Genomic DNA, 27,592 nt, shown 5'->3' with positions numbered 1-27,592 from the left:
CATTTACCCAGCAAGGCTTTGTTCAAGGGATCAATCTTCCGTATGCCTAGGCCACCCTTCTCCTTTTATGTGCACACCACCTCCCAATTAATTAAGTGGACTTTCCTCTCCAATCTTCCCCCTCCCCAAAGAAAGTTTCTTTGTAATTTTTCAAGCCTTTTTGCAACAATCTTGGGCATTCGAAAAAGGGACATATTGTAAATAGGCATGCTGGCCAGTGTGCTCTTAATAAGGGTGATACGCCCACCCTTAGATATATATTGTCTTTTCCACTGGGCTAATCATCTCCTCATTCTCTCTTTCACCCCATCCCACATAGAAATAGCTTTGTGATGGGCTCCAAGGGGCAGCCCCAAGTAAACAGTGGGCAGAGACCCCACTTTACACCCTAGCTCCACTGCCATTTCCTCAATCTCTTCAACCTCACCAACTGGAATTAAGACACTCTTAGCTAGGTTAATTCTTAGACCGAAAGACGCCTCAAACCAAGCTAAAATCCAACTTAAAGCGGTTAGTTGCTCTTTCCTAGCTTTGTAGAAAATGATTGTATCGTCAACAAAAAGGTGGGAGACAATCATCTCCACTTCCCCTCTCCCCGAAGTCTGCAGCCTAACAAAAAGCCCCCATCAACCGCCCTTCTTATAAGAGTGCTTAGCACTTCCATGCCCAAGACGAAGAGATAAGGAGAAAGAGGATCTCCTTACCGCAACCCCTTGGAATTCGAGAAGAAGCCTGCAGGCACCCCATTGACCAAGACAGAAAATTTGGCAGTTGAGATGCACCACCAAATCTACTCCATCTACCGAGACCCAAAGCCCATTTTAAGCAAAACCTTCATGAGAAAATTCCAGTTGATGCTGTCATAGGCTTTTTCAATGTCCAATTTGCAAATCAGCCCTTTCTCTTTTCGTTTATGTCATAAGTCAATCACCTCATTAGCAATAAGCGAAACATCCAAAATCTGTTTGCCCCTCACAAAGGCATTTTGATCCATAGAAACTACCTTTTCTAAAACCTTCTTCAGCCTATTCGCCAGCACCTTAGCCAAAAGCTTGTACAATTCCCTTAACAGACTGATTGGCTAGAAATCCCCCAGGTCTTCGGCACCTCCTTTCTTAGGGATGAGGACCAAGAAGGTGCTATTAAGGCTTTTGGCAAAAGATCTTTGATCATAAAACTCTTTAAACAAATCCACAATCTCCTCCTTCACAAACTCCCAGCAAGTTTGCCAAAAGGCCACTGTGAACCCATCTGGGCCTGGAGCTTTATCACCATTCATTTCCATTAGGGCAGAGTGAATTTCCTCCTCAGTGAAAGGCAGCTCCAAGACTTCAACTTCACAGGAATTAAGGTGATTGAGGTGCAACCCCTCAATATCAGCTCTCCAGCCTGGCTCTTCTGAGAGCAACTGCTGAAAAGCATTCACAATCCCCTCCTTCACCTCCTGATCCTCAGTCATCCACACCCCATTAATTTTAATTCTATCCAGGGAATTATTTCTTTGGTGGGCATTTGCCATCCGGTGAAAGAAGTCTGTGTTCCTATCCCCTTCCTTTAGCCACAGCTCCCTTGACAATTGTCTCCAATGGATTTCTTCCATTAAAACCCACTTTTTAAAGGAATCCTTAGCTTCCTTTTTCAGCTTTGTTTCTCCTTCAGAAAGGCTCCTCTCACTTTCCACCCCATCCCAGTACTCAACTTGTTGAAGAGCTGAGTTTTTATTAACTTCCAGTCTTCCAAACACCTCCCTATTCCAAACTTTGATTTTTTGCTTCAGCTCCTTCATTTTAGAGAAACCAGAGCCCCTCGTGAATAGTATTTCAATAGTGGTTTCTCTCTCTCTATTAGAGAAACCACTATTGAAATACCATTCACCAGGGGCTCTGGCTTTAAAAACGGTGAACATCATATTACACTTAGGTCTATCTCTTCTCACCACACTTGTTTAATCTTAGGTGTGATAGGAGGGCTTTTCTTATTCCTATACTTAGCGTTAGGCTTCTTTCCTTTTCTTATTTCAAAATATGATTTTTAAGGAAATTAGATCGATTCACTAACCTATTTAAGTGACTTTGATACCTATCGAAAAGCATACTAAAACACCTATTTTGAGTGTTTCCTGACTTTTTGCATATTGAGCATTAGGGTGATGTGCTAGAGGAGGCTATAGGGTTGGGAGTTTCCTCTTTGCCCTTAACAAAGATTGTTTCTCCACTAATAGGAGTTTCAACCTTGTTTACATAGCCTAGGCCTCTCTGTCTCCAAGAGACTTACTTTTACTAATAATCTCATTCAAGACCTAAGTCCTTGGGTGGAAGATCTCATTTTTAGAGGCAACCTCTTTTCTTTGTTGTTCAATTTCTAGAGATAGAACATTGTTTCTCTCAAGTAGATGTCTATGTTCATTCTCTAGAAAACAATTCTTTTCAAAACAATTTACTTTCTCTTCATTTAACACACTATTATCATTTTTTAGAGATTCATATGTAATAGTTATCTTAATGTATCTATTATCAATTTTTAGAGATTTCTTCTAACTCGAAAGTGATGTTCCATATATCTGAAGGGATCCCACAAGTTCATCAACTCTCATAGAATCAATTTCCTTGTTTTCTTCAATAACAATAACCTTAGGTTTGAATCTCTCAGAGAAAGATCTCAATATCTTTCTTAATACTTTACACTCTAGAATTTTCTCCCCAAGGTTAAAGCTTGAGTTGATAACGTCACTTAGTTCATAATAGAATACATATAAGGTTTCATCTTCTTGCATTCTTATGCTCTCAAACTTGGCGGTGAACATTTGAATTTTGGACAACTTCACAGCTAAAGTGCCTTCATGAGTGACTAAGAGAATATCTTGGGCTTCTTTAACACACTTAAATGTGGCTATCCTACAAAATTCATCAGGACTAATCCCATTAAAGATATTATAGAAAGCTTGAGCATTTACTTCACTACCCTCGTTTGCTAGTTTATCTCATTCTTGTTTGGGCTTGACTTCTCCTATAGATCTTCCAACACCATCCAATTTCAATGGCGACCTCCATCCAAATTCCACCAAGCTCCAAACTCATTTTCCTTGCATTTTTAAGAAAAATTTTGTATAAGCCTTCTATTGTGGATGGTTGTTGCCATCGAAATAAGGCAGGTTATTTATCAAAGATCTAACCCTTTGTGGTTCCATAACTTAGACCTACTAGGATCGAGAAAATTTGATTTTAAAAAAAAAAATGCTCTAATACCAAATGAAAGTTTAGAGATCTCAATTATGACACACCTAAAGAGGGGTTAATGGGTGTTTATTTATTTATGGTCAAAATTATTTTAGTTTAATTCCTCTTTTAATATTAGGAAATGAGAAGGAAAAACAATCATACATAACACAATGACTTTTTACGTGGAAAACCACCCACATGGTCTCCCAGAGACTATGCAGATGCAAAAACCATGGGGTTAGAGACCGTCAAAACACAAATCTCCATTAATCTTCATGTTTGTGACACAACACCACACACACACCTAGTGGACTACCTCAAAGCTTAGGTGGGTGCAAATCTCTTCACAAACCCAAGGAGAAACCAAACTTCTAAGAGTTTGGGATGCAGGAAGTCTAATACTCAAGTTTTCCAAAGTTTGCATCGCAAAGCAAGAAACCTTTTTGACATGGTATTTTATAAGGAAAAATACCTAGTGGACAGAATCTAAAGTTTTTCAAAATAAAATTAATTTAAAATATGGAAAAAAGAAATATTCCAGAATTTGGAATTCCGGCATGAGCACTTGAGCGCCCTTAGGAGCGTTGTCTAGCACTTGAGGACTCCAAGCACTCGAACAAGGTTTTAAAGTCAATTTTAAAATCCTTTTCACCCAATTTAAAACCTAATGCCCACTTCATGCCATAATTGAACCCAATTAGCCTCGGACCTCTCTATACTTACTTGTGTCATCCTAGTTGATCATGCAACAACCTTGAATCTTCAATAGAGTAAGACACATAAATCTAGAAAAGTTCTAAGCCAAGATGAATGGAACAAAATTGCCTAACTTAAACTACGTAGCCTACTGCACTAACAATTTTGAATTTCTATAAGATATTTTATTTTTGAAAAAAAAAAAAAAAGGAAGAAGTGTGCTTTAAGCTTTTTCCATGTCAGCTAGGTGGATCTATCTACAAAGGTGGAGGTGAATACACTACTAGAAGGATAGACCCAGGCAAAGTTTATTGGTTCGAAAAAAATTTAGGTGAGGATCACATGGTTATAGTTATGTCTTGTGTTTCACGATGATGAAAAAAAACTGCCCTTAAAAGCAGGATTTGCTAATGCGGAGGATCTATGATCTGTCCACAAAGTTGGGATGCTCTTTCATGTGGAGGCCACACTCATCCCAACAGTTAGCAGATTTTTAGCTAAGAATGGTGCTTCTAACTTTTAAGGTTTTAAAAAAAATTTCATGCCCTTGTAGCATTGTGCCCTTTGTTTTTATGTATTGGTTACCTAGGGTCCTTGAAAAAGCATTTTGGTTTTTCTTTTTGCCTTTTGCTACTATAGTAGTGATCTTCCTTAGTGTTTGTTAAAGTATCTTTTTTTTTTTTTTCAATCATCTTGTATATAAATCTAAAAGATATCTCTTCCTCCTTTGTACCTTCTATTTTATTCAATGATTTAAGGTCTTTTGTTTATGACCAGATAGATGGATAAAGAGAGAGAGAGATGTTGCTTCCTTTAAAGAAGTCAACAGATAAATTGCTAGGGCATTGGAGCCCTTTCAGACAGTGGTGAGCTTGAGAAAAGCATCAATACTTTTTTATTCTTTTAGAGCAAAAAACCAGGGGGCAAAAAATAGAAACTTAAGAACCATAGATTCATTAGCTTGGTGCGAAGCTTTTGCCAGCTCCTCACCAAGGTTTGGCACTAATCTGCACAAAGTGGCTTGAAATGACGCAACTTCATTGAATGGCATCTAATATCCAATGAGAGGGCGGATTCTAAGTTTGGTTAATTAGGTGAATGGGAGCTTGTTTGTAAATTAAGAATTCCAAAACCCCTAAGATTATGTCAACTAGTCTTCCTCATATCTCCAAGGTCTTTTAGTTTTTGAAGAGAAATGGAAGTGGGGACAAACCTTAGCTTTAGGTTAAGTTTTTTCATTTAAGGAAGTGGATATCCAACTAGCCTTCTTTGAGACTCTAAAGGCTTGATAGAGTGATTATCTGTAAATCGCATATTCAAAAGACACATATGATATCAACAAGGACTTCTTCATGCATCTTATAGTGTATGGATTTTGAGAGAAATGGAAGATGTTGATATGGGCATGTATCTCTCCACATTTGTTTTCATTTATAAGGAAAGGTGTTTGATTGGCTCTGTCAACAATTCTTTTTACTCCCATATATTCGTAGAGGGTTTTAGCTGATTGATCAAAAGAAAAATGAAACGAAAAATGTTGGATGGCTATGTTTTAAATGAAAAAACAAGGTCAATAATTGCTTCTCACTTATTGTAGTTGCTTCTTCTATCTATTGACTATGAATATTTACAGGGCTGTTTAAAATACAAGAGAGTTGACAAAAACAGACAAATAAGGAAAAATTAACCTAGACTAATTACACATCTGCTTTCTAGGAATTAAATAGAATAACTACGTAGACAACTATTACGAGTATAACCATACAAGACTAATTATAGAAAGAATTCATTGTGTAATTGAACCCTATTAATTCACAAATATTTTTTTGGTGGATAAAAGCAATTGTATTAAAAGCGCCTAACAAAGGATGCACAAAAGTATACATGATGTATAAAAGGCACCTAAAGCCAAAAATGAAGAGGGATACACAAAGAACAACACCCCCGTCTCACCTACAACCTAACCAAACAATAAAATCAAATAATGACAAGAAGCTAAAACCTAAAAGTACCTTGACCGATTCTAAGAACATTTACATAAAGGACCATACAATTACTTGGTCTACCATTTCAGAATTTTCAATGACTCTTTGATTTCTCTCTTTTCATAAAGTCCAAAATAAGCACAAAAGAGCTACTCTCCACGCCTTCTTCCTTTTCTTCCCTACAAAAGCTCCATGTCAGCTAAGAAGGACATCATTCACTGAAGGTGGCATTACCTATAGAACATCAAACAAAGCAAAAAAAATTAGCTGCTAAAGCATTAATGCTTTAAGGCAATGAAAGAGGATATGATTTATTGATTCTTCCTCTCCTTTACACAAATAACACCAGCTCGATAAACACCAACCCCTTCTTTTTAGCTAATCCATAGTTAGAATTCTTTCCCATAAAGCTCCTCAAGCAAAAAGGTGAACCCTCATCGGGACCCAAGGGTTCCACACAATGTCTGATCAGCCTACAAATTGCTAAGGAAGAATAAAAGGGTTTAATTGTAAAAATGTCTTCCTTTGACATCCACCAAATCGTGACATCTTCAACATCCCTTCTAATCACTTGCCCTTGCAACCTTCCAAAAAAAGCTTCCACCTCTCTCATATCCCAATCATTATTTTGTCTTGTGAACATTATTAGACTCCAACAACCTACTTCCCTTAACTACTCCCACATTTGGTCTACCCAAGCATATTTAACGAAGGCTGTTGAGAACAATTCAAGGAAAGCCCCATCTCGGAAATCCTCATCACACCGCCTATCCTTCCAAAATCTCACCCCTCTACTATTTCCCACCCTAAATTCAACCCTTTTGTTAAACTCCATCCACTTGCTCCTAATAGCCCTCCAAAGACCCAGACCATAACCTTCCCTCAAAACTCCAAAACATTAACACCCCCTTTTCCATCCCACACATGCCTATAATCACCTGCTTCTAGAGAGACTCAATTCTCATATGTGAATTTCCAACACCATTTTCCAAGAAGGGTCTTATTCAAAGTAGATAAATTTCTAATACCCAAGTCCCTATCCTTTTTATCCATGTAGACTAATGATCTCTTCACCAGATCAAGCCTACTTTGGAGCTCTCCTTTCCTCCAAAGAAAATCCCATTTAATCTTCTCCAATGTTAAACTCACCTTATGAGGGATTACAAATAAAGACATGTAGTAGATTAACAAGCTAGAAGGAGTGCTTTTTACCAAAGTCGATCTCTCTCCTTTTGATAAGTACTGTCTCTTCCACATTATAAGTCGTATCCGAAATCTCTCCTTCACTATGTGCCAAACCCGCAAAGATTTAAAAGAGGCTCCCAATGGGGGGGCTAAATAAGAGGAAGGAAGAGAGCTCACTTTACACCCCAACGCCCAACCCAAATCCTCAAAATTAGAAACCTTCCCCACTAGGATCAAATCACTTTTATCCAAATTATTTTTTAAAATCAGAAATCGCCTTAAACCACATGAAAGCCCAACTAAAGAACTCCAAATGTTCCTTATTAGAGTCACATAAAATTAACATATCATCAGCAAATAAAAGATAAGACACTACCATACCCATACCTCCTCTCCTACTAGCTAAGAAGCTCTCTAAAAAGCTCCCTTCCATTGCCCCCTTCAAAATATAGGAAAGCGCCTCCATTGCCATAATGAAAAGGAAAGGGGAAAGAGGGTCTCCCTATCTTAGGCCTCTAGAACTTTGGAAAAAACTTGTTAGGGTCCCATTAATCAAAATAAAAAAGTGAGCTGAAAAGATGCACCACCTCATCTAACTTACCCGCTTAGCCCTAAAACCCATTTTTTCCATGATTGCTACCAAGAAACCCCAATTCATAAGGTCATAAGCCTTTTCAATATCCATCTTGCATATCACCCTACTTTCTAAGCCTTTTAACCTTGAGTCAATAGTTTTATTTGCTATAAGGATAGTATCTAAAATTTGTTTACCCTCAATAAAAGCATGTTGGGAATTTGATGCCACTTTTCCCACCACTCTTTTCAATCCTAAAAATCGTTTACCTCAGTAAGTTAACACCGAAAGGGAGATGAATGGGTGAAAATAAAAAAAATTTAATTTGTGAGTTGAAAGTTCTTTACCCAATTTAACCTATCTAAGCCATTTTAAATCAACTGAATCCTATATGAGAATATGAATAAACAATAAAATCACAATCACACACGAGACAATCAATTTTACATGGAAACCCCCCACACCAACTGTAGAGATAAAAAACTATAGGGTCTAAGACCTTTAATCTAATAATCCACTATATGAGATTAAAGTAAACAAATTTACTTGATAGTTTTACCCTAAAGACTTACTCTCCAGTGCCCATATCATAATCCACGTCTGCAACGCAACACTTCCAATGCTCTAGTTGATTCACCTCAGCCACTGAGGGGATGCAAGTCCTTCCAACAACTTAGAATTCAATCGATGAATTCTTTGTTGAAAGTTTGGGAATGATAAGACAAGTTAAAGTTAATTCTCTCAAAGCATCCAACCCAAAAACATATTTAGGTAGGGTGTATATAGGCTTAAGAACCTAGAGGGTTGGAAACGGAATTTTCTTAAAAAATAAAATATCAACTTTCCAAAAATTAATTAAGAAAAAAAATTTCTTCAAAAATAAAATATCAACTTTCTAAAAATTAATAAAGAAAATAATTTTTTTAAAAATAAAATCTTTAAGTTGCCAAAATTTAATTAAGGCATTTTAACTCAATTTTGAAACTTTCTATCCAACCCTGCCTCATTTAAAATAAATAAATAAATAAACACTAACTAACTTGCCTCTAACAAACCTTTTCAGACTTACATGTGACAATTCGATTGAATAAATAGCAACCTCGAATCTTCAATGGAGAATAAGTCACTATCTAAAAAGGTTCCTATGTCAAAAGAGAAAGGAACAAAATTGTCAATACATAAAAGTGTCCTAATAAATCTGTTAGCCAAAACTTTAGCTAGGAGCTTATAAAGTCCCCCCACCAAACTAATAGGGCAAAAGTCCTTTAAATCCTCTACACCCCCTTTCTTAGGAATAGCCACAATAGAAGTGGCGTTTAAACTTCTTTTAGACCCAAATCATGAAACTCTGCAAAGAAGCCCATTACTTTCCTTCCGATAACGTCTCAACAAAATTGCCAAAAAGCCATTATGAACCCATCCGAACCAGCAGCTTTATCCCCACACAAACTAGAGAGAGTTGAAAGAACCTCTTCCTGAAAAAGATTTCTTAAGGGACCTTGAATCTTCGTTGTCCAAAGAGGAAAAAGACAACCGCTACTACTCAATCTCCAATCCCCTACCTCTGACAAAATGCTCTCAAACACATTAACCGCCCCATCTTTTATCTCAATTTCCTCGATCAACCTTCTTACATTCACTTTGATAGAAGACAAAAAATTCCTTCTTCTTCAGGCATTAGTCATTTTGTGGAAGAACTTTGAGTTTTTATCTCCTTTCAACCATAATTCTCTTGATTTTTGCCTCCAACTGGTCTCTTCCATTCTTGCCCACTTACTGAAATCCTCCACTACCCCTCTTCTAGCCTTGATTTCCTCAAGAGAAAGACTAGAATCTCTTTCTTTGGCATCCCAAAACCAATCTCATAAAGGGTAACTTTCTTTGGCACAAGTAATTCCAATCATATTTCTATATGGTATACAACAAAATGATCAGGCATTAGGTTCATGTTTCATGATCTGCCTATGAAGATGGAATCTGAAGTTTGTAAATAGAATCATATAGAAGCATACAATTGTTTCTTCAATTAAAGAAAAGAAAAATGTAATTAAGGATACCAACTTGGAAAAACAAGGCATCAAATGGTCAGCAGAATAATGAAACCAAACATAGTGCATTGTACTTAGGAAATGTGATAGGAAAGAGAAAACAAGGCATCAGATGGGTATACATTTCGTGTTTCAGTAGTTCGATTTCTTCCTGTGGCAATGAGCTTCCCGTCCTCAACAATCACGCAGCTGGTCAATTGAATGAAGGATTGAATGAGGAGAAATACAACACCATACTCCAATACTAAGCAAGAAACAAAATCTTCCAAAGGAAAAATAGAAAAGAAAAGAAAAACAAAAATACAAGACAATTATCAGTTGGCTCAACAACTACTTTGAACAGAGTCTTGAACCTAGCTACATGTGTCTGACCACAAGATATGAGGATAAACTATATGTTACAATTTGTAAAGCTTCTCAAAGTGTAAACTCAAGTAAACCACCCACCAGCTCTAACAATAGACTGATAGAGCTTCACTATAACTTACCATGTGAGATGAAAAGATTTATAACAATTTAAGCTTAGATTTAAGTAAAAGTTCAAGTTCATAACAAAACCACCCACCAACCCCACAATAGAGCCTGCATTACAACTTTTTTTTTGATAGATTGGCATAATAGTGGTACAATAATGGCAAACCTTATCACATTACAACTTTCCATTCACCACCAACAAATACGCAGATAAATGACCTGGCATTGGGTGACAAAACCTTTTAAGTAGTAGTTTAAGTCAGCCTTATGTCACGGACTATCTTTTCCTAAGCTCAGCCCATGGGGAGGGTCATTTGAGCAGATCGTGACACTTAGCCCAGTAGCTAGGCTTGGAATTGCAATATGGACTCAGGCTCAGTCTCAACTCAGGCTTTCTATACCATAGGTAGGCATAAGATTGACTCAGCTCAACTCATCATAGTTTATGAACCCCAGGCTTGGTTTAGATCCTTTTTAAGCTTGCTGCCCATAATAGTGCCATCATTGGACAGAATAGGACCCCAAGGCCATACATCTTAAAGTTGATAACTAAAAACAAATCCCATAAAATATAAGACTAAATTATAACACATATAGTAGTGAAAATAAGAGCACATACTTCCTCTGCAAATAATATGCAGATTCCAAAAACTATGACCTATAACTATAATAGTAAAGAAAAGGGCCATGCTTTATTTAAGCAAAGTCCATCCCAATACCAAAACCAGGCTAAGTGCAATCAAGCTTTGTTTGAAGCTCAGACACAGCTTATCTACATTATGACTAAGCTCATGCTCACATTCTAGGGAACTGGCTAGTCTCACTAACAGGCTTTTGTTCAGATATTGGTAAAACAAAAGGAAGCCCTACAAACCCCCATTCCCCAACAAAACAAAAATAATAAAACAATAAAATAATAGAAATAAACTTAACAATAAGTAATCACAACAACAGTAGTAATAAAAAAAATACTATTTTGGGATGTCACTAGACATTTCAGATGCTATTTTTGTTGCCTATCAGAAAGAAAATAAATAAATAAATAAAATTGAGATGCCATTAATCTTGGTCTCTAATCTTTTAGCCAAGGAGCAGTCAAGCACCTGGTTTCTTTTGTAGGAGCTTTTTACCCTCCTAAGTTATATGGAATTTTGGGAGCATTCATTGGTTTTTCTCCTAGTTTTGATCTGCAGTTTATTTAGTTATGATTTGGAGTAAGTTTCACTTATTTTCCTTTTTCTTGATCAGGTTTTGGAAGGATTTCTTGTCCTTTTTGTAACTATAATTTATAACAATGAATTCATTGCTTCTGATAAAATAAATAAAAAAAGAATTAAGATACATGATTGGAAAAAACAGTGTAAAAAAACTAACTACGTTTGAATCCTCAACAACCTACTTTCAAGGCTTCTAACTCCCAGTTTGATTTCAGCTTTAGACAATTAATGAAGTGAGTCAATTCTTTCACTGCAGATTAAAACCAAAACTTCAATCTAGACATACAGAGTTTTGAACTTTAACTTCAGTCAGAACTTTGGTCGCTTTTAATGTAAAATTATTTTCTGGAAAAGCTGAGCATACAAAATTTCAGAACCATGGTGACTCTAGTTTCTTCCACTAAAATGAGTAAGAGGTAATGGTCAGAATCAATTCTGCATAATCACACTCACACACACATATATATATACAGAATAGTTACCAAATCAGGCTGAGATTCTACAACTACATCTAACATCTAATTACTAGGAACATACAAGGTAAGAAAATAACAATCAATCATATCCTTAGAATTAAGTAATTGTGCTCTAACACCCCCCCTCAAGCTGGTTCGAAGATTTCTTGCATGCTCAGCTTGCTTGCCATAGACTTGAAACTTGGTCCTGCAATTCCTTTAGAAAACAAATCTACCAGTTGAAGTTTAGTAGGTTCCACAATCTCCTTAATAGAGTCTTAACTCACATAAGTTCACAAATTCCTAGGGCCATTGCATGGAACTCAACCTCGGCCCTTCTAGTTGCCTTTTACCCCTCCAAGTTACCAAATTACCTCCAACAAAGGTGCAGTAGCTGCTAGTTGATATTTTGTCAGTCAATGACCCAACCAGTCCACATCTGTATAACCTTCAATATGCAAATGATTATTCTTTGAAAATAAAAGTCCTTTCCCTGCGGTAGCTTTTAGATACCTTAGGATCCTCATCACAGCATCCATGTGCTTCAAGGGAAGCATTCAGGAACTGGTTACAACTTCAACAAAGTATACCATGCCTGACCAAGTATGAGATAGATAAATCAATCTTCCCACAAGCCTATGACATCTCCATTTCTCTATGGGAACACTACCTTCTTTGGCTACTAATTTTTGGTTTAGATCAGCAAGAGCATCCCCAGGTTTACATCCTAACATGCCCATTTCATCAAGTCAGTCAAGTATATATTTCCTTTAAGATACGTAGACCCTGTTCTTTGATCTAGCTACTTCAATGCCAAGAAAGTATATGAGATCTCCCAAATCTTTTATTTCAAATTCCTTGGCCAACCTACTCTTCAATTGGTGAATCTCTTCAAAGCCATCACCTATCACAATAATACCATCAACATAGACAATGAGTACAGTTAATCTTTTCTCAAGGGACTGCACAATCCGATCACTTTTTTTTTTTTTTTTTTGATAGGAAACAACAAAGGAGTATATTAATAGAAAAAAGAAGTACAAGAGAAGGATGAGGAATCCTCCCACCAAAGAAAACTAGTCTACAAGAAACCAAAAATAAGAAAATACACTGTAATAACGAACAACTACTCTAGGCTAAACCAACCCATCGGAATTACACGCCGCTAACCAATCAAGTTGTAACACAATAAGGGGGGTTCCCTTAAAACCTTGGAACAAAAAGCCCAAAGAGAAGCAAGGAAAAAAATAGAATCCCAAAGACTCTCTGGATTCCTTGCTTTATCCTCAAAAATCCTCGCATTTCTCTCCCGCCACACAACCCAAATTAAAGTTATGCACGCAGTTTGCCATAAAACTATCCCTCTCCTCGATAAACCAAAGCCATTGTAAGTGATGGATAGCATATCGGAAATGCTCCTCGGGGGAACCCAATCTATCCTGGCTAACTGAAATAATTTGTGTCATAACCCCAATGTCAAAGAACAATGTAGGAAAAGATGATCTGTTGATTCTCCATGCCTCATGCACAACTTACAAATATCCGGACTAAGGGCTTTGTGAGGTCTTCTCAATTGTAGCAAGTCATTAGTATTTACCTTCTTGTGTGCCACCAACCAGACAAAGGACTTAACCTTGAAAGGGACCTGAGAATTCCAAACGAACTTAGTAGGGAAAACTGGAGGAGAATCAGAGCAATGAGATAAGGCAAGAAAGAAAGATTTGACTGTAAAAAGTCCTCAAGAAGATAAAGATCAGGATCTCGCATCTGGAACCGAAAATGTCAAATGCAAACAATCAAGTGATCGCATGAGACCTTCTAAATCTTCTATCTCAGGATCGTATAGGTTGCGGTGAAAGTTAAAGTTCTAAGAGAAGGGACGAGTAGATTCGAGAATTGAAGAAATGGGAATATTTTTATCCGTGACTACTCTAAATAGTCTTGGATATTGGAAACCCAAAGATTGATCCCCCCACCACAAGTCTTCCCAGAACCGAATTCTATCCCCATTTCCTACCACAAACCGAGTAAACTTGGAAAACTCTTGAAAGACTTGTGTAATAGCCTTCCAAGGACAACGATGTGACCATCTTACTATTGTGTTGGCATCCCATCCAATAGAGTGTGATCCGTAAATGCTTGAAATAACCTTATGCCATAGAGCTGAACCCTCCCTAGGGTACCTCCACAACCATTTCCCTAAGAGTGTGACATTCCTTAGAGCTATCTTTCCAAATCCCAAACCCCCTATTGCCTTCGGCTTTCACACTACATCCCAGCTAACAAGATGATCTCTTTTTCCTTCCCCAACCCCTGACCATAAAAAATCCCTTTGCAATCTCTCAATCTTTGCAACCACTGAAGCAGGTATCTTAAACAAGGAAAGGAAGTAGCAAGGCATGTGGGTGAGGCAAGATTGGATAAGAGTTATCCTACCTCCAAAAGATAGAAAAGCCTTTTGCCACCCATCTAATCTTTTCGAGATCCTCTCAATCACAGGATCCCAAAAGCCACAAGCCTTGGGATTCCCTCCCAGAGGGAGACCCAAGTAGGGAATAGGCCATCCAGAAGCCTTGCAATCTAGCAATTTGGCCAACCTAGAAATATGATTCTGTTCAAGATTGATGTCATAAATGTTACTCTTGTCAAGGTTAACCTTAAGCCCAGAAATTTGCCCAAACACTAGCAATAAACTCTTGAGAGTCTACAAATCTTCCTCACTAGTGTTAGAAAAGAATATGGTATCATCTGCAAATTGCAAATGGGACACCCTTGTACCATTCCGACCCATCCTGAAACCCTCTAACAAATTTCTTTCCTCTACTCTCAACAACATCCTGCTCAGTACATTTGCTACTAAAGTAAACAAAAAAAGGGATAAAGGATCGCCTTGTCTTAAGCCTCTAGATGCCTTGACCCACCCTTTAGCGTTTCCATTCACTAAGACTGCAAAAGATACCGTGGACAAACAGCCTCTCATCCATTTCCTCCATCTAGGACTAAACCCCTTCTTCTCCAACACATGATCCAAAACATCCCAACTCACATGATCGTAAGCCTTTTCGAAGTCGATTTTGAGAACGACTCCTTCCTCCCCTGAACGTCTTTTCTCATCCACTATCTCATTGGCTATGAGAACTGCATCCAATATTTGTCTCCCTTGAACAAAGCGCCTTGAGTAGAATGAATAGTTTCGTGTAATACCCCTCTTAGACATCCTGATAAAACTTTGGCTATTATCTTGTAAAGACTAGTGATCAAACTAATAGGTCTAAAGTCTGAGATTTTCTTTGTCACGCTTTTCTTGGGCAACAGAACTATGAAGGAGGCATTAGTGCTTTGATTGATGATCCCCCTACTGTGAAACTCCGCAAACACTCTCACTAAATCCTCCTTAATCACATCCCAACAATCTTGAAACACTGCAATGGTAAAGCCATCAGAACCTGGCGCTTTATCCCTATCCAACTGAGAAATGGCCTTATGAATTTTTTTTTCAGTAAAAGGGGAGTCCAATCTAGACGCACTCTCTTCAAATATAGGGGATCAATCTAAGCCTTCAACTCTCCATGGCTCACGAATATGACCCGAGTAGAGCTTTTCAAAGTAATGTAAAATCTCCTCTGTGATGCTCTCTGAATTATTCAACACTACTCCTCTTTCATTTTCCAACACCTTGATAAATTTCCTATTTCTCCTTCCATTAGCCACTTTATGAAAAACCTTTAGAGTTACAATCCCCTTCCTTAACCCATTTCACCCTGGCTTTTTGTCTCCAATAAATTTCTTCCCTCAAGATTAATTCCTCTAACTCCTCTTGTCTTAAAGCTCTTTGAATTAAAAGTTCAGAACTGAGACCCCCACCTTGCTCAATGACATCAAGGTTAGCTATATCTTTCAGAATGCTTTTTTTCCTTTCGTTTAGCATCCAAAAGAAACCATATTCCACTCTTTCAAATTGGCCTTAACAAATTGTAATTTCCTCATGAACTTGTGGCCTTCCCACCTAGTTCCTTGAAAACCTCTCCACCAACTTTTAAAGCACTCTTTGAAGCTAGGATGTTGCAACCACATATTCTCAAACCTAAAAGGTGTTGGGCCCCACTTGAACTGGTTGGTTTCCAAAACAATCGACCAATGATCCGAAGTTCTTCTAGGAAAAACTTCTTGAAGGCTTTGAGGAAAGGAAAGCTCCCACTCATTTGAGTAAAGGAAAGGGTCCAATCTTTTACACACGGGAGACTCTTGCATGTTTGACCAAGTGAATGGTGCGTTCCGTAAAGGTGGATCAAGCAATTCACACTCTTATAAAATCATCGAAGTCCTTCATGCTTGAAGTTAGACTAAATCCTCCCAATTTTTCTGAACTTCTCCTTATGACATTAGAATCACCGCCTATGCACCATAACGGAAAAGAGATACCAAAAATGTCCAACAACTCCACCCAAAAATCCTTCCTAAGTGAGGGACTGTTTGGGCCATAAACTATAGTCAACCATAGAGGTCCGCAACCATCCAAAGCAAACTTGACTAAGATCGAAAAGGATCCTATTACCACCTCCTCACTGCGCAGTTTATTGAAGTCCCAAATGATCAAAATCCCACCTGAAGCCCCACTCGCCGGAAGAGCAGCCCATTCCTTATTTCTGACCGTCCAAATACTACCCACAAACCTTCTATCACACTCTTCCTTTTTTGTTTCCTGGATCATCACTACATCCGAGTTCTCTAACCTTAGAAAATCCTTAACCACCCTTCGCTTTTTCCTTGATCCCAAACCTCTGGTATTCCAACTAATTATTTTCATAGAAAAACAGTGCAGCCCCTAATCCCCAAACTGGTTCCAACAGGTCTCACAAACCTATAGAGCGTCTACTCTTCCTCCTGGAATATACCTTGATATCCAGAGAGCTTAAAACCTCACGCATTTTAGCCATTTTCCTGGGAAATAGGCCTTCAATTTGGAACTCACCCAATGGGGATACCGCATCATCCCCCTAACTGACTATAACCAGGTTGGACACCTCACTGGGTAACTTGGGTTTAGACTTAAAGGGATTTAACCTCTTGTGCAACAGGTTTGAACAAGCAGGCTGGGACTCCACCCTAACAAGGATTGGATTGCCAACACAATTTTGACATAAAGAACCATCATCGTCATTTTTGGATAAAAATTCGGGAATTACTCGATTTTCCAAAGGAAATGGAGACTGAAAGACTGAACTAGAGGAAATGTGAGCAGAAGGGCTCAATAATGGAAGAGGACGTGCCAACCCAAAAGAAATGGGAAAAGAAGAAAGGGGTGACTGAGAAGAAGCAGATGAAATTACTTCCACGTTTTCCGCTACCGACAATCCACAAATCCCCAAAAAGTTGAGCCCTTTACCTCTTATTTCTGGACTAGAAGGCAAAAACGTGACCACGAAGATCGAACCCCACTCGGCCCAAAAATCCTTCTCTATCTTCTTCAAAAAGTGATTTGCGCGCAGCCTCTTCGCCACTAGTCGACGAAGCCTCTTCCTCCGAACCCCACTTTTGATTCCTTGTCGATCGACAAAAGAAGATAGGACTCGCGCTAGCTCCTCGTTTCTTCTGAGCTCTCGCCCCGAAAGCCACCTCTTTTGGAATCTCTTCTCTGTCTGACGATGGCTTCCCGAGCAAAATAGGCTCGCTACAGCTTCGAGAGCCATGTCGGCGAACGGAACTTGGCGAAAATAGGGTATTCCACAGCTTCTTTGAACCGAACTTCATTTCCTTCACTTCCTTCTTCGCGGATCCTCTCGTCTGAACATCAGGATCAGCTGGAACTCCTTTCCCCTTTCCCGCTGCAAAGACTCCTCTTCGTAACGATCCCTACTCTCCATCGGGCTTCTTTTCTCCTATTCCTTGGGCCACCCTCAACAGGCTTTTTTAAGTTGCAACCCATTTTTGCAGCAGTTAGTGGGCTAAAAATGGAAAGAGTCGGGGCCTCTCCCACAAAGGCCTGGCCATTCTCGACTGTGAGGACCTCATTCCCGCCGGCCGAAGCTTTGCCCGCCGCCATTGTCCCCTCAAGGCCAAGGATTAGTTTTTTTGAATTCGAACTGAACCAGTTGTTCCCCATATTTTGACCATTTTTACCACGTGTCCCCATTGGAAGAGCTTCAGTCGAGCTCCTTTCACCTTCCTTCTCATTTCTGCCAGCTTCCCCAACACGGAAACTACCTCCAACCGTTGATCTGTCCCTCTCCTCACGCCTTCCACCACTTGTCCCCGAATGAGATTCAGAACCCTTCCGAGTCGACTCACCCATTACTCTGTCTCTCCTAGCCTCTTCTTCTCCAACCACTGTGACAGAAATAGTGAACACCCAATCCCCGTCTATCACCTCAATCAAAGCTAGAAGAACTGACCGTTCCTTCATTGCAATTCTTATCTTCGCCTTGCTTAGATCAAACAATTTCAACGTTTGCCAATTAATTTCAGTCACCGTCCCCCACTGCTCTCCTATTTTCTTCAGGTGTACCTCAGACCAGAGATGAAATGGCAAATCCCGCAGCTCAATCCAACCTCCTCTGAACTTCCCCTCAACAACCGAATTTTCCTTTGGCGACCACCTTCTCAACTGAACTGAAATCCCTCCCTCAATCTTAATAAATCTTAAATCCTGGAGAAAGAGAGCTTCATCTATCGTTTCTACAAAGAAAACACATTTTCCGCCTGAGAAGGGCACAATCGTAGCCACTCTTTTCTTCCTTAAGCATCTCGCCACAGCTCGGCCAACCTCAACCCATTTAACATTATCTTCACTACATTCACACACCACGGCTTGCGCCCACCTCCCAACAGGGACAAATCCACCTCTCCTTGGACCTTCATCTCTGACTACGTTCGCAAAAGACCGGTACAGAGGACCCCCGTGATTGTGGGTAAACCTTACCTCTCTGTAATGTCTTCCTTTTCCAAAAGCATTCGATGGGGGGACCACCGACAATGAAGCCAGAGCGCTTTTTAGATTCTCCCAACCTCTGCCCTTCTCGCCCTCAGGAATAACCAGAAAGATTGGTTTTCTGTTGGTAGCGAACTCCGAAATCCTAATGAACCTTCCATGGTTGTTGAAGGAAACTTCCTACAAATGGACGCAGAATTTTCCCCTGTACTTTTTGTTGAACCCCAAGTAACTCTTCAACTCGATGGCTTTCGTCAAATGTTCGATCAACCACCTGACTTCTACCTTTTCAAATCCTAAGACGTAAACAAAACCTCTGTTGTACTCTGCAATCGAGCACCAATTTCCTCCGTGCTCAGCTTCCCTACTAACCAAGAAGGTCTTCCTCTCCACAGAGACCTTCAACGTTACCATTCTCTTCCTAGAAGACCAACTTGTGAAGATCATCACCAGCCCACATTGGGCAGATGCCTATGGATACAAACACAGTTGTGGTGCTACTAATGAGGATGGTTGAGGATAGCCTGTTACAGATTGTTTGTTTAGTCTTGTTGACGCCACAGGTTCTCTTTTTTTTTTTTTTTCCTCCACAATCCGATCACTTTGACTTTGCTGATAACCAAACTTGAGAAGAGTTTGAGTGAATCTCCCAACCATGCCCTTGGAGACTATTTTAATCCATAGAAAGTTTTTTTAAGTCTACATACTTCACTCTATTGAATTGGTCTTTAAAACCGGGTGGAAGATCCATAAAGACTCCTAAGTTGTCATGTAGAAACGCATTTTTCATGTTGAATAGTTGGAGTGGCCAATCATGGTTTGCTGGTAGAGATGGTAGGATTCGAATGAAATTCATCATCATCACTGGTGCAAACATCTCTCTATAGTCAATTCCAAAAGTCTGGGTGTATCTTGTAGCTACAAACCATACCTTATACCTTTACACAATGTCATCTACCTTGTACTTAATGGTGAACACCCACTTACATGCAATTGAACATTTCCTAGGAGGCAAATAAAAAATCTCCTAGGTTTGATTCTTGTTTACTATCTTTATTTCTTCATTTATAGCATTTTTCCATCTACGATCTACAAAGGCTTCCTCCATATCCTTTATAATTGAATTCATACCCAATTGATTTGCAAAAGCTTTATATTTGTCGTTTATCTTATCATAAGACATAAAATTGGACAATAGGTGTTTGGTATAGCTTCTTACACCCTTTCATATTGCTATAGGAATGTCCTAGTCAGTGTAAAAAAACAAAAGTGGAATTAGAAGGACAGAGACTAAAATTTGAAAGATTAGAGTTGGAAGTTGTACCTTCTACTAAAGTGGATGATGGGCCATGGTTAGAAGGAATGGACTCTTGTACCAATCTAGATTCTCGAGGTCTTTTGGAGTAAACAAGTGGTTCAACATCTCTTTCAATATCTCTTTCTCCTTTTTGGATTGTTTGATTCTCTCCCTTTCTTTCATTCTCCAAAGGAGGCATAGGACACAGAATAGTACATGATTGTGATTGATCTTGATCTTGTGTTTTCTCCCTTTGAAAGGTAGTTTTATGATAGTATGGTTGATCTCAAAAAAATTCAGATTGATGGTAACAAATTTCTTCCTAGTTGGAGGGTGAAAACATTTTTATCCCTTTTTTGTGGGTGAGTTTCCAATGAAAATGCATTTGATAGCTCTAAGATCAAATTTAGATCTATCCTTACTAGAAACATGAACATACACACTACAACCAAAAACTTTAGGAGAAAGAAAACCAAGACCTGTAATATGGGGAAAATGGCTCTTTAAGATTGCTATTAAAGTATGAAAGTTGAGAGTTTTGGAGGGCATTGTGTCTATCAAGGAAGCAATCGTGAGGGTAGCATCACCCCAAAAAAGTTTAGGTACATTTCTTGCAAACCAAATGGCCAAGCCACCTCAAGTAAGTGTCAATATTTTCTTTCTGCCACTACGTTTTATGTAGGTGTTCCAACACAACTAGATTGGTGAACAAAACTATTTTGTGCAAAACATTCTCCAAGTTTTTCATTAAAATGTTCTCCTCGTTTATTGGATCTAATAACTTATGCATAAAATTGTGTTTGAATCATTTTGTAAAAAAATTTTAGAGTGCGTTTGATAGTGTTTATACTCAAAAGTGTTTTTATTGGAAGTGTTTTCTCTAGAAGTGTTTCTAGGAAAATCACCTGTCAAGTGTTTCTCTAAAAAACGCCATAAGTGATTTTCCAACACTACAAGTGATCTTTCAAATTTTTAAAAGTGTTTCCTAAATTTTGTGAAACACCTAATTTTTTTCAAAAACACTTTTTAAGCTAAAAGCGCTTCCTAGAATCACTGTCAAATGGACTTTTAGTATACTTATCGTCAGCTTTTTCTTTCAAGAGATAAATCTACATTGTCTTGCTGCAATCATTCATAAAACTTACAAACCACTTAGCACTGGACGAACAATGAACTCAAAAGGTTCCCCAAACATCAAAGTGAGCAATAAAGAAAGGAATATCACTTCTTTTATTACCAAAAAGGGTAGGAAACATGGTGATTCTTTGCTAACTCACACACTTCACATCTAAGTTCAAAAAAATCTAGGCTACTACATATTTTGGAAACAAATTTTTTAAATAAAGAAACTAATATGAACTAATCTTTCTTGTAGCAATCAATATTCTTCCATGGTTCTTTGTACAGTTCCCTTTATTTGATAGGCCCGAGGCCTTCTTTCTTTCCTCAAGTTCTGATAAATAAAGTTCATCCTTTTCCTTAGCATTGCTAATCATCCCTAAAGACAAATCCTAAAGAATACAATGATTAGGACACAAGATGACCGGGAAATTACTAGTTTTTGTAAGTTTACTCGATGACAAAAGATTGCAAGTCATATTAGGGACATGTAAAAATGAACTTATTGGTGAGAGCAACACATTTCCTTTTCCTTCTACATGAATAAAACAACCATTAGCAACCTGAAACTTTTTTCCAAAACAAGTACCATAGGATACAAAAGAATTGGATTCTTTGGCCACATGGTCACTAGCTCCAGAATCGATAATCCAAGGGTTAGAAATAGAAACTAACCAAGTTTACTACGCCTTACCATGTTATCCAAATTGTCCACATGCACGGGGAAGATGAAGGCACTTTAGATTTTCCCATGATCCAGTAGAAAAGATCAATTTGTTTCTTAGTGAATGGCATGTTCTTAGTAGGTGAAGGATTCATGTTAGCATCAATGGATGTTGTATTTGCAATAGGTATAGCCTCAATGATCAACCCTTTGTAACTTTTTAAAGTATCTTCATCCTTTGTTTCATTGTTAAGGCCTTCCATTCAATCGCCAACATGTTCCTCAGGTGTGCTTTGATTGCTTATGGTAGTTGCACTACCTTGGATCCTTTTCTCCTCCCATAGTTCCTTTCTCATCCGTGATATTTAGAGCGGAGACTTCAATTGATGGTGCAATTGGTCTTTTCGTCATGACTCCTAACCTGGATTCCTCAAGACAAACAAGGGAAAAAACTTGATGCAAATAAGGAAATATATCTTTTCCAAGGACATGACTTCTTACCTAATCCAACATGGAGTTCAGACCAACAAGGAATTCAAATACAAGTTCTCATTCAAGCAGGTTAGCAAGTTTAGCGGCATCCGCAACAAATTCCATTTCAATATGCTAATACAAGTCAAATTCCTACCATAATACTTCAAGAGTACTATGAAATGAAGTCACGTTGAGATTTCTTTGGATTTTGGTCTTCAACTCATATATTTGGGCAGTGCATCCTTCCGTTGAGTGCTTTTGGGAAACAACATTCCAAACTTCCTTCGCAATGGAAATAAATAGGAAAAGCTTCCCAATCTTTGGCATTATTGAATTCAATAGCTAGGACGTTACCATAGAGTTCTCAGCCTCCCACGTCTCATAACTGAGATTAGTGGATTTTTGGTTCTTTTACTGTTCCTCCCACGTATCCCATTTTATGTTGACTCTTTAAGAACAACTTGTCAAATAGAGACCACTCTAGGAAATTATAGCCATTGAGTTTTTCTATAGTGATTTGAAGGGATGGATTGTCAAGATTGGTTGAGCCTTTTTGTGTATTGACAAAATTTGAGGGATTTTGAGAAGACAGTTTACAAGCCATATTTGCCAAATGCAAACATAGAAGACTTTAAGAACAAAAAAAAGACGAAGACGTCAAAGTGATTTTGTAGAAGATGCAAAAAGAACAGAGAGCTCAAAAACTTAATGCTACTCTGATACCATAATGGTCAGAAGCAATTTTGCATTGTTATTCTTTGAATAAGAATCATACACATATATATAGACTTGTTACCAATTCAGGCCGAGATTCTACAACTATTTCTAGCTATAATAAAACTATCTTATAATGAATAATAGTTGACTAATCCGATGGCTAATAACTGGGAACATACAAGGTAACAAAATAACATTCAATTGTATCCCTAGAATTAAAGAATTGTGTTGATTTCTAACAAGAGACATGTAAACAAATTCAAGGGAAAAGCATATTGAAAAAACTAGGAAAATGTTTGATGGGAAAGTGAAATTAAATTATTATTCAGTCCCCTAATAACACGTGTTAAAAGAAAATTTTGAGGTGGACCTAAATTGTTGAATAAAACCCAAAGTTCAATAATGGCTTTAAAAAAATATCAAGTTCCATGATAGGAAATAATAAAAAACATTAACAAAAAACTTACCCCACAGGCACTTCAAGGCTGTCCAATGCAAGCTTTGCCTACCAAATAAGAAGCACAATCATTAAAGACAAACAAAACTACCTTAAAAAGCAAGAGAAAATGATGGAGAGAAATGGCAGTCCTCTTTCAAAACATACAAAAGGTGACAGAAGGATGGTCTGCAGACCCAAACCTTAAGTTAGCGCATTCCGAAGGATTTGACCTCACTTTGTGTCCTTGCATATTGAGTTTATTAGATATCAATTCTCTTTTTTTTTTTCAGGGCATATGCAACTGGCTAAATTTTACAGAAGTCTCTGACACTATGTGCATGGAACTGCATTTCGAGAATTTCATATGCAATGGGATTAGCCTATAAAAATGGCCCACAGGTTTTCCTTTGTCAATAAATGGGTTTAAAATTTTATTGGCTCTTTATTTGTGATTGTATTGAGTTGCATTTTTAAAAATCAAAGTTTCTAAATATTAAGTGCTCAATTTGATACACTTCCTGCTTTCTATTTTTAAAAATAGAAATTAGTAGTAATTTCTATATTAAATATAGCAAATCTTAATAAAAAATATGAACTTACCTTAAGTTCTTAAAAATTATTTTTAAAATTTTTAAATTTGAAATAATAAATTTTTAAAAAAAATTACTATCATTTTCTATTTTTAAAAATAGAAAACAAGAAATACATCCAAATGACATCTCCCAATTTTTGGAGTCCTTATGTATTTATAAGCCAGAATGGATACTACTTGAATACCCTTGATCACTAAGACTATTAAGCTACCAATTTGATCCAAAAGTTTAAGCTGCTAGGTGATACTATAAGTAGTCGCATCTACTTCAACAATCAATAACCACTAAGCATGGCTGACTGATGTAAATTTACATTAGCAATGCACAAAGACTACCTTGAAATGAGGACCAGATACAAAAGAGGATGAAAGAAATAAAATGAAGAGAAAGAGAAGAGAAAAGTAGCCGACCAGAATGAGATCTAGATTAGCCCTCACACAATGTTATAAATCATGGCTGTGAGCATTCCAAATCTACTAATGAAAAGGCTAGAGGGCGCCAACTTTCTCTACTTTTCATTGATTTTCTGGGATTTTATATTCTTGCTATTCTAAAGAAAAAAGTGTTCAATGTTGTTACAATTATATAAAATAAAGAGCATCTCATTTCATACCGATAATGTTAAAATAGGAACAACCAAATTGCTAAGAGGAAGCCCATAGAAACAAAATTCTCAAATTTCTCCAAATTTTTCATGAGATAAACAAAACCTGAATATATCCTATGAATTTCAGTAATGCATAGACAGCTAGTATCATCAATAACTTCCAAATCCTTGAAGTTCCCAAATTGTTCTAGACAACATATTTTGTATTTCTTGTTATACATCATGTTTCTTTTTAGCAAAGGCAGCTTGGGATTTTCCCCATAACTCCCAAATACCAAATTATTTCATTGTTGAACCTTTGTGAAACCCCAACAGGTCATTATGAAGCACTCATCCAGATTAATTTCCTGAGTAAGAAAAGGTCTGTCCATTACCTGTTGTATAGCAAGCTCCATAAATGCAAGAGTACCAGGCAAGTTCTCTTCTCCAAGTGAGGCCATCTGAAAATACAAAGAGAGATCCATCCTATTAAGTTACATTAGACAAAGCACACATTTTCCCCAAACATTAGAATTACTATTTAATTGAATGTGCAGCAACAATTAATAAAATTGAAATCATATATGCAAATCAATCGAAAAATACATTCTACATGAGGCCTTTGAAAGCTACAACTATGATTTCAAGAAGACTTCTTTAAGAAACAAAACCAATTGCCAGAAAAGGCCGGTTAAATAGTTCCAGGTTATGGCTGAGGTCATGGGAAGGACCTTGAAGGTCTCAATGGAGAGGAAGACCTTCTGGGTTAGTTTCGAGGGTGAGGTCGGAGGAAGATGGTGTTCGCTAACAAAGCACAGTAAAGGCTCTGTTTTCGTCTTAGGCTTTGAGAAGGAAGAGGTTAGTTGGTTGATAGAACAATTGACAAAGGCCATTGAGATGAAGTTTTTTATGGGTTTCAACAGAAAATTTAGAGGAAAGACCAGAGTTCATCTATTGGAGGTTTGCTTCAATGTTCATGGCAGGTTTATAAGATTATCAGAGTTCGCCTCCAAAAGGAAGTCAACTTTTCTAGTAATACCTGAGAAAGACAATGGCAGGGGATGGGAACTTTTAAAGGCTGCGTTGTATTCAATGTTGGTGGTCCCCTCCTCGGGTTTTGATGAAAAGGGAAGGCAAAGCAGGGAAGGGAGGATCTTGCACAAATATGCGGGTCCCTTGCAACGATCCTTCGCGAATGTAGTCAGAGAAGAAAGACCGAGGAGAGGTGGTCTTGTTTCAGTAGGAAGATGGGCGAGGGTCGTGGTGTGCGAATGTCATGTTGGTTATGTTAACTGGGCTGAGGTTGGCCAGGCTATGGTGAGAAGGCTAGGGCACAAAGGCGTGGTGACAATCGTCCCTTTCGCCGAAGGAAAAGGATTGTTTTTTGTAGAAACCTTAGAGGGAGCTGTCTCACTACACGAGTCAAGGTTCATCAGGATTAAAGGTGGAATTACATTCTTGTTGAGAAGATGGTCACCAAAGGAAAATTCAGAAATAGAGGGGAAATTCAAGGAAGGTTGGATAGATTTAAGGGGTTTACCATTTCATTTATGGTTTGAGGTTCACTTGAAGAAAATTATGGAGCAGTGGGGGACGGTGACAGATAGATTGGCGAACGCTGAAACTTTTTTATCTAAGCAAAGCTAGGGTGAGAGTTGTAATGAAAGAAAGATCGGTGCTTCCCGCTTTGATTGAGGTGTTAGATGGGGGTTGGGATTTCACAGTTTCAGTCGCAGTGGTTGGGAAGGAAGACGGTATGCAAGTTAGAGAGATGGGTGAGTCAACTCGGCATTTGGCTGAGGCTCACACGGGGACAGTTGGCAGAAAAAGGGAAGAGGAAGATAGATCAACGGTTGGAAAGGGGTCCTCGGCTGGTGCAGTTGGCAGAACAATGGAGTGGAGAGGTGGTCAAAAGGCTGAGAATGCTCCTGGGAGGACACGTGGAACGAACAGGACGACAGCGGGAAACAGCTAGCCTCCAACGTCTTTCAGTTCAAATTCAAAAAGCCAGAGAGCAAGTTTTGCTGGGCCAAGGTAGGCTGGTAGGGTCAAAGCCCAATCAAATCTTGTGGATGGGATCTGGGCCTCCAAACATATGACAAGGGCCCATTCTTTTAGTAAGCCCAGCCCACAGTCTGAAACTGATGTGGGCTGGAAGAGGGAAGTCCCTGGGAAAGGCCCGATTCAGTTGTTGGGCCAAGAGATGGGAGGCAAGCAAGACAGATTTTCAAAGGGCCCGTCACACAAAGCTACTCATTCTGCAAAGAGGAAGGCGAAGGTAGGCTACGAGGATTCTGAAAATCAACGAAGGGGCTCCGCGGTGAAGTGCGGTTCAAAGAAGTTGTGGAATGTTCTACTTCCTTCAAGCTCTGCATGCCAACAAGGGGATCGAAGCCGAAGAGAGCCATTCACGACTGAGAGATCGCTGCCAGGTAGCGATACTCTTCCATTGGAAGACGTCTCCGAAGCAGGAACACAGTTGGTTCAAGGGTGTTCCGAGGAAGGAACGACGCCGACGAAGGAAAACGTAGAGCAAAGGAATATTCTTAGGGCTCCTTTTCTGTCAAAAGGGAAGGAGAAAATGTGCAATATTGCTATAGGAGAAGACAGGGCAGGTTTTAAGGGCTTTGTGGGTTGTTCTCATAGTGGATCTTCAGTCTCAGATCATCCTTCTTATCCCGCAAACAGAGAAAAAGGGCTTAACTTTGAGGGGTACTGTGGAATGACGGAAGTAGAAATTTTCCAAGTATCTTCTCACCATTCTTCTCAACCTTCTCTGCCTTTTCGTTCTCCCTTCTCTGGCGTGGCTCCTCCATACCAAAGTCCTTCTGTTCTCGATCTCTCCATTTCAGCCTTTCATTCCCAGTTTCCTACGAAAAACCGAGTGTTAACTGAAATTTGTTCAAAAAAAAATGACGTTGGG

The 27,592-nt window shown here is 38.5% G+C and overlaps 1 protein-coding gene across 4 annotated transcripts in view; it reads right to left on the bottom strand.

Annotated features, from left to right (window-relative positions):
- LOC117925076 (tRNA-specific adenosine deaminase TAD2) overlaps positions 1–27,592 on the bottom strand; it is a 74,912-nt gene that overhangs the window by 32,662 nt on the left and 14,658 nt on the right. For all 4 annotated transcript variants that reach the window (XM_034843902.1, XM_034843903.1, XM_034843905.1 and 1 more), the window contains exons 2-4: positions 25,065–25,130; positions 23,519–23,556; positions 9,829–9,895 (exon numbers count right to left, since the gene is read on the bottom strand). In XM_034843902.1, the coding sequence (XP_034699793.1) occupies positions 9,829–9,895; positions 23,519–23,556; positions 25,065–25,130 (171 nt within the window). The remainder of the gene's footprint in view (positions 1–9,828; positions 9,896–23,518; positions 23,557–25,064; positions 25,131–27,592) is intronic.

This window comes from Vitis riparia, chromosome 11 (genome assembly GCF_004353265.1).
Source record: "Vitis riparia cultivar Riparia Gloire de Montpellier isolate 1030 chromosome 11, EGFV_Vit.rip_1.0, whole genome shotgun sequence".
Classification (NCBI taxonomy): domain Eukaryota; kingdom Viridiplantae; phylum Streptophyta; class Magnoliopsida; order Vitales; family Vitaceae; genus Vitis; species Vitis riparia.
The sequence above is the reverse complement of the archived record's forward strand: the minus strand, read 5'-3'. Positions and strand labels throughout refer to the sequence as shown.